The following is an 8,222-nucleotide window of genomic DNA, read 5'->3' on the forward strand; positions in this document are numbered from 1 at the left end:
TCACGCCAGTATCCCTGTCACCTAACCCCTATACATATCTACTACCTCTATCACGCCAGTATCCCTGTCCCCTAACCCCTATACATATCTACCTCTATCACGCCAGTATCCCTGTCCCCTCACCCCTATACATATCTACCTCTCACTCCAGTATCCCTGTCACCTGACCCCTATACATATCTACCTCTATCACGGCAGTATCCCTGTCACCTAACCCTTATACATATCTACCTCTAGCACGGCAGTATCCCTGCACATTGTGAATATGGTACTGCAACTGACTGACCCTGTATACAAAACATTAAGAGCGTTTGGTCTTTCCATGACACAGACTGACCAATGATCCCTTATTGATGTCACTTGTTAAATCCACTTCAATCAGTTTAGATGAAGGGGAGGAGACATGTAGATGAAGGGGAGGAGACATGTAGATGAAGGGGAGGAGACATGTAGATGAAGGGGAGGAGATATGTAGATGAAGGGGAGGAGACATGTTAAATATATTACTGAGACATGGATTGAATGGTCAGGAACGGGAATATGGCGTGATAGAGAGTTCGAATTAAGTAGCGTGTTGAAAACATTTGTTGAAGATTGAATCAAAACACTGGAACAAGGTCACGTTCGTCGTATAGAGGAGACCAAGGCGCAGCGTGATATGAATTCATACTTCCTTTAATAAAGACCGACCACTAAACAAACCGCCGCTATGTAACCCGAGTGCTGACAGGCAACTACACAGACAATAACCCACAAAACCAAGATGGCAAATGGCAACCTAAATAGGATCTCCAATAAGAGACAACGATAAACAGCTGCCTTTGATTGGGAACCAATTCAGGCCACCATAGACCTACATTACCCTAGACATACAAAAAAAACATAGATATACAAAAACCCTAGACTGGACAAAAACACACATACCCACCCTCGTCACACCCCGACCAAAATAATACATAAAACATAGATAACTAAGGTCAGGGCGTGACCAATAAAAAGGAAATTGGAGTGGAGGATACGTGTGTAAATGATAATAAATTGCTTCTTGTTGGGATGCATATTTGGGAAACCCGTTTTGATATGTCAAATGGCGAAGTATGCTCTTGAAGAAGTGGATTCTGTCAAGAGTGATCCAGGAGTGGTCTTATTTCGATGAATTGTATTTCTGAAGAACAGAGGAAGATTGTGCTTCTACACCTGCATTGCTTGCTGTTTTGGGGTTTTAGGCTGGGTTTCTGTACAGCACTTTGAGATATCAGCTGAAGTAAGAAGGGCTTTATAAATACATTTGATTTGATTTGATTGCAGTGGGCCTCAAAAGAATGGGAACAACATAAGTTTTGTGTTTTGAACTTTGGTATAGAGCACCCTTCAAAGGAGATGTTCAAGTTGAAAACCTGAAGAGAATTCCTTGGAGTGGTTGGTGCCCGGCGTCTGACCCGCTGGGTGAATGGAGAAAAAGAAGAAAGTCTATCAGTCCTGTTGTTTGTTTTTATAAAGAACAAATAACTACAGTACGCATGTGAAGCTTGGTTATTGGAAGATACGCCATAAGAGCTTTTATCCCCAAACCGCTAAGAATCGTAAAGGATTTGGCCATGTTTCAAGTGGGTGTAGACGAACAGAGTATACTGAAGATAGGGTATGTAAAAGGACGACAGTGTTGCAATTGTGGCGGGGGATCATGATCCTGAGTTCCTGGAGTGCTCTGTAAGGGTGAGGGAAATCGAGGTGGCGAAAGTTAGAGCGGTCAATCGAATCTCCGATGCGGAGGCGATTTAAAATAACTGAGAAAACAAATGATGCCAGTGAAGATGTGGTAGTAGACGCATCACAGCCTGTAGTAAATGTTTGCTGCCAGACACAAGATACCTTGTGTGTTAAAGTGGATTGTTGTTGCATTCATTTCCACAGTTATAAAATGTACAAGTCTCAAAGAAGTCGAATAAACTAGACATTATGGTAGCTGCAGCTGAAGATTTTGAGGACTTTACTTCGGAAGACTTCGGAAGGGCTACTGGAGCCGGAAGACCCACCCTCTCAGGTTGAGCCTGTATCGGGATCAGATCTGTTTTATTTATTTTTAACAGAAAAGTTGTTTGAGTGATTTTTTAAAAAATTTGAAAACATTTTTTTGTTGTTTTTTTGGTAAAATCATATGATCGCCAATATACCATAGAAGAAGACATGGATTCTGTATATGTGCCATTCAGAGGGTGAACGGGCAATCAAAGTATTTAAATGCCTTTTTAGTTTTTAATTTCACCTTTATTTAAGCATTTGGGCTAGTTGAGAACAAGTTCTCATTTACACCTGTGACCTGGCCAAGATAAAGCAAAGCGGTTCGACACATACAACAACACAGAGTTACACATGGAATAAACAAACATATGGTCAATAATACAGTAGAAACAAGTCTATATACAGTGTGTGCAAATGAGGTAAGATAAGGGAGGTAAAGGCAATAAATAGGTCCATGGTGGCAAAGTAATTACAATGTGGCAATTAAACACTGGAATGGTAGATGGGGTATGGCAGTAGGTGCCACGTGCACTGGTTTGTGTCAAGAACTGATTTGATTTGATTTGAACTGCTTTCATACTCCCTTGTGTATCAAGAACGGTCCACCACCCAAAGGACATCCAGCCAACTTGACACAACCGTTGGAAGCATTGGAAGTTGTTCCTAATGTTTTAAGTATACTCCTTATACTAACTTACTTTCTGTTTTTCGTGTGTTTATTTATCGTGTGTTTTTGTTATACCTCGTATTATTTTTTTTTGTACTACTATGTTATTGATTACTGCATTGTTGGTTTTAGGGATTGCAAGAAAGGCATTTCACTGTGCACGGGAAATTAAAACTCAAAACTAAGCGTCCAAAAAAAACTGTGACCCGTAACCCGGAAGTACTTATTTCATCTTGCCAGTTTAACAGCGGTGAAAATCAAAACAACGCCTTTGAAAAGCTTTTATTTTATAGCTTTTACAGATACATTTCTCAAATATCAGCTGCTATTTTCTCGATGGCGTTGGAAACTTGTCCTAAGGACCTCCGCCATTTGCGGGCATGTCTTCTGTGCTCTCTTGTGAAGGTAAATCCTAGCAAGCTAACGTTAGCAAAGCTGACCATCTGCTTTCTTCAACTGGCAGTGGCATACATTTGTAGACCCTAACTTACTCTGAGAGGTTGTCTTAGCTACTTACAATTTATCGAACGAAACGTTTTAAAAAGCTCGCTACTATCTATTAAACGTAACGTTTGCTGAAATGTTTGTGTAACGTGCTAACATGACTAGCTAACCAGTTTTACATGTGTATTCATTGAATCCATATTTCTCCTGTCCCCACACAGACTATTGACCAGTTTGAATATGATGGCTGTGACAACTGTGAGTCGTACCTTCAGATGAAGGGGAATCGAGAGATGGTCTATGAGTGTACAAGTTCCTCGTTTGATGGGTAAAGTTCTCTACTTGTAATTGATGACATATTGATGATTTAGTGCCAGTTCCGGACAGCAAGTGTGGGCTAATTGCTAAAGCATTCGATCTCTGTTTACAGGGTCATAGCTCAGATGAGCCCCGAGGACAGCTGGGTGGCCAAGTGGCAAAGAATCAGTAAGTTTGTTGTCATAGGTTATCCTGTTGGTTTTATGACTTTCTTTCAAACGTTTCCTTGAATTATTCTTTTTTATTTCACCTTTATTTAACTAGACAAGTCAGTTAATTAAGTACAAATTATTATTTTTGATGACGGCCTAGGAACAGTGGGTTTAACTGCCTTGTTCAGGGACAGAACAACAGATTTGTACCTTGTCCGCTCTGACTCATACAGGACCACCTATAATGTTCTAGTGCTGTTTTGTATTTCACTTTTCCTGTTCAGGTAACTTCAAGCCTGGTGTCTATGCTGTGACGGTGACAGGGAGGTTACCTCCAGGTATGTCACGTTCAAAGGCAGTGTGTTTTCTCAACCATCTACTATAGGAGCCATTGAGAAAATGTTGGCATATGTGTTCAAAAATCAGGAAACAAACTGCAGAATCCTCTTGGGTTCTCAAGCTGCTGTCATTGAATCCCATCTACTCTGTCTGTCTCTGTGTCTCTTTGTCTCTCTCTGTCTCTTTGTCTCTCTCTCTCTCTCTCTCTCTGTGTCTCTTTGTCTCTCTCTCTCTCTCTCTCTCTCTCACTCTCTCTCTCTCTCTCTCTCTCTGTGTCTCTTTGTCTCTCTCTCTCTCTGTGTCTCTTTGTCTCTCTCTCTCTCTCGCTGTGTCTCTTTGTCTCTCTCTCTCGCTGTGTCTCTTTGTCTCTCTCTCTCGCTGTGTCTCTTTGTCTCTCTCGCTGTGTCTCTTTGTCTCTCTCGCTGTGTCTCTTTGTCTCTCTCTCTCTCTCTCTGTGTCTCTTTGTCTCTCTCTCTCTCTCTCTCTCTCTCTCTCTCTCTCTCTCTCTCTCTCTCTCTCTGTGTCTCTTTGTCTCTCTCTCTCTCTCTCTCTGTGTCTCTTTGTCTCTCTCTCTCTCTCTGTCTCTCTCTCTCTCTCTGTGTCTCTTTGTCTCTCTCTCTCTCTCTGTGTCTCTCTTTGTCTCTTTGTCTCTCTATCTCTGTGTCTCTTTGTCTCTCTCTCTCTCTGTGTCTCTTTCTCTCAACATTGTTCTTATTTCTGTCCTGCAGGGGTGGTGAGAGAGCTGAAGAGCAGAGGAGTGATCTACAAATCCAGAGACACCGCTGTTAAGACATAAGCTGTGGAGACTGATGTCGCTAATGGGTCTTATCTGTTTGCCGAACACAAGTGCAAAGTCTGATTTTCGTTACGTGTAATGTCTCATAGAACTGTCTTGTTTAATTTGGGTATTGTGTCGATGTTGTTTTCAATGGGATGGGTTCACTCTGCTAGAATAGACATTCTCATATGCTATAATTAAAATAAAATTAAAAACAAAAAATAGTATTTACAAACCTGGAGTGTATTTATCATAATAAACTCTACATTTTTTTATAAAAACAATTTTAATCTCTGGCATCGGTCTTCAATGAACTCACTTGACATCATTACACCCCCCAGTAACAGTATACAATCCGTCACACGATGGGGCTGTGTAACTGCAGGTTCCCGAATGAATCTTTGAAAATAATGTGTAAGTCCATCGGGTGGCAGTCACGAGCTACACTAAACTGATGTATTTTCTACAATGGTCAGCCATTAAATGACTGAAGGCCATGATTCAATCTGACTGCTTTACTGTCGTTTTCATTTTTTTTTGATTGAGCAAACCTATAACGCATTTACTGTGAATGTGGTCTCAGCCAACCGGCAAACGTTGCTTTTAATCGGTGTATTGTTCGGTAAAGCGCTATCAGATTGAATGTCGTCTTTAATGATAAGTCCCTCAATTGAGAGTTGGTACACTTCATTTAGGTCAATGTTTTTTTTCTATCGCTAAAACAAAGCTGACTGCAAATACAGCTGGCTAGACAGATTGACAGTTCCCCCCCCCCCCCCCATTATGAATCGGGTATAAAGACTATATTTTCTGATCATGAAAGGACTCACAGCCTCCACGACAGTTTTAAATGACATATTTTGAAACCATTTCACAGGATATGATTTCATTGATGTTCCTGCTTCGTGTGTCAGCTGTTGTCCAGTTACTGTATTGAGACTACGCTGTGTAGCTCAACAGGCCTTGTTATTAGGAAGTTGCCTCCTGTTGATGGGAATCGTAGACAAGAGGTCAGCAGCTTAACTTAACTACTCATATCAATCCTCGTGCTCTCTGTAAACCGGAAGGGGCACTGGGAAATAACATGAAAATAAGGTGATTGTGATTATTTTTTTTTATTATTATTTTTTAGCTCAAAGCAATCTTAATAGAAAATCGATTACTTTGAGTGTCTGTCTGCTTGGACAAAGATACTGTCTGCTTGGACAAAGATACTGTCTGCTTGGACAAAGATACTGTCTGCTTGGACAAAGATACTGTCTGCTTGGACAAAGATACTGTCTGCTTGGACAAAGGTACTGTCTGCTTGGACAAAGATACTGTCTACTTGGACAAAGATACTGTCTGCTTGGACAAAGATACTGTCTGCTTGGACAAAGATACTGTCTGCTTGGACAAAGATACTGTCTGCTTGGACAAAGATACTGTCTGCTTGGACAAAGGTACTGTCTACTTGGACAAAGATACTGTCTACTTGGACAAAGATACTGTCTGCTTGGACAAAGATACTGTCTGCTTGGACAAAGATACTGTCTGCTTGGACAAAGATACTGTCTGCTTGGACAAAGATACTGTCTACTTGGACAAAGATACTGTCTGCTTGGACAAAGATACTGTCTACTTGGACAAAGATACTGTCTACTTGGACAAAGATACTGTCTACTTGGACAAAGATACTGTCTGCTTGGACAAAGGTACTGTCTACTTGGACAAAGATACTGTCTGCTTGGATAAAGATACTGTCTGCTTGGATAAAGATACTGTCTGCTTGGATAAAGATACTGTCTGCTTGGACAAAGATACTGTCTGCTTGGACAAAGATACTGTCTGCTTGGACAAAGATACTGTCTGCTTGGACAAAGATACTGTGCTTCAGAAGTGCAAGGAGGCAGTTTTATGAAGGGGAAAAAAACAGGTCGTGGTTGAGGTGGATGGCAGCCAATGTATTTTTTGTCAGAAGAAACACATATCCTCTTGTCACACCACTGTGTCACGTTTGATTGAACATCTTTCCTTCCTCTACACATGACAGACACACCCAACACCATGCTACCACCTCTTTCCTTCCTCTACACATGACAGACACACCCAACACCATGCGACCACCTCTGTCCTTCCTCTACACATGACAGACACACCCAACACCATGCGACCACCTCTGTCCTTCCTCTACACATGACAGACACACCCAACACCATGCGACCACCTCTGTCCTCCCTCTACACATGACAGACACACCCAACACCATGCTACCACCTCTGTCCTTCCTATACACATGACAGACACACCCAACACCATGCTACCACCTCTGTCCTTCCTCTACACATGACAGACACACCCAACACCATGCTACCACCTCTGTCCTTCCTCTACACATGACAGACACACCCAACACCATGCTACCACCTCTTTCACACCCAAAGACACCCAACACAATGGTACCACCAGTGTAAAAATACTTGAAAGTACTACTTAGAATACTTTAAAGTACAATTTAAGTAGTTTTTTGGGTGTATCTGTACTTTACAATTTATATTTTTTTACAACTTTTACTTTAATTCCACTACATTCCTAAAGAAAATAATGTACTTTTTACTCCTTGCATTTTCCCTGACACCCAAAAGTACTCGTTACATTTTGAATGCTTAGCAGGACAGGAAAATTGTCTAATTCAAGCACTTTTATCAAGAGAACTGGTCACCCCTACTGCCTCTGATCTGGAGGACTCACTAAACAGAGAACATCCCTGGTCACCCCTACTGCCTCTGATCTGGAGGACTCACTAAACAGAGAACATCCCTGGTCATCCCTACTGCCTCTGATCTGGAGGACTCACTAAACAGAGAACATCCCTGGTCATCCCTACTGCCTCTGATCTGGAGGACTCACTAAACAGAGAACATCCCTGGTCACCCCTACTGCCTCTGATCTGGAGGACTCACTAAACAGAGAACATCCCTGGTCACCCCTACTGCCTCTGATCTGGAGGACTCACTAAACAGAGAACATCCCTGGTCACCCCTACTGCCTCTGATCTGGTGGACTCACTAAACAGAGAACATCCCTGGTCATCCCTACTGCCTCTGATCTGGAGGACTCACTAAACAGAGAACATCCCTGGTCATCCCTACTGCCTCTGATCTGGAGGACTCACTAAACAGAGAACATCCCTGGTCACCCCTACTGCCTCTGATCTGGAGGACTCACTAAACAGAGAACATCCCTGGTCACCCCTACTGCCTCTGATCTGGAGGACTCACTAAACAGAGAACATCCCTGGTCACCCCTACTGCCTCTGATCTGGTGGACTCACTAAACAGAGAACATCCCTGGTCATCCCTACTGCCTCTGATCTGGAGGACTCACTAAACAGAGAACATCCCTGGTCACCCCTACTGCCTCTGATCTGGAGGACTCACTAAACAGAGAACATCCCTGGTCACCCCTACTGCCTCTGATCTGGAGGACTCACTAAACAGAGAACATCCCTGGTCACCCCTAC

General features: G+C 42.3%; 1 protein-coding gene across 1 annotated transcript; it reads left to right on the forward strand.

The window, feature by feature from the left end:
• The first annotated feature begins 2,522 nt into the window (after window positions 1-2,522).
• On the forward strand, window positions 2,523-5,004 carry supt4h1 (SPT4 homolog, DSIF elongation factor subunit). Its single transcript, XM_021617388.3, has 5 exons — window positions 2,523-3,094; window positions 3,355-3,461; window positions 3,564-3,619; window positions 3,888-3,941; window positions 4,671-5,004. Exons 1-5 carry the CDS (start codon window positions 3,026-3,028, stop codon window positions 4,736-4,738), a joined length of 354 nt encoding a protein of 117 aa, XP_021473063.1. The 5' UTR covers window positions 2,523-3,025; the 3' UTR covers window positions 4,739-5,004.
• Window positions 5,005-8,222: the final 3,218 nt, after the last annotated feature.

This window comes from Oncorhynchus mykiss, chromosome 10 (genome assembly GCF_057628025.1).
Source record: "Oncorhynchus mykiss isolate SJ-2025 chromosome 10, ASM5762802v1, whole genome shotgun sequence".
Taxonomy (NCBI): Eukaryota; Metazoa; Chordata; class Actinopteri; order Salmoniformes; family Salmonidae; genus Oncorhynchus; species Oncorhynchus mykiss.

Coding starts and splice junctions, on each gene's coding strand:
- supt4h1 (XM_021617388.3), top strand. CDS start 3,026: ATGGCGTTGGAAACTTGTCCTAAGGACCTCCGCCATTTGCGGGCATGT. Junction 3,462..3,563: donor ACAAGTTCCTCGTTTGATGG/GTAAAGTTCTCT, acceptor CTCTGTTTACAG/GGTCATAGCTCAGATGAGCC. Junction 3,942..4,670: donor GACAGGGAGGTTACCTCCAG/GTATGTCACGTT, acceptor TCTGTCCTGCAG/GGGTGGTGAGAGAGCTGAAG.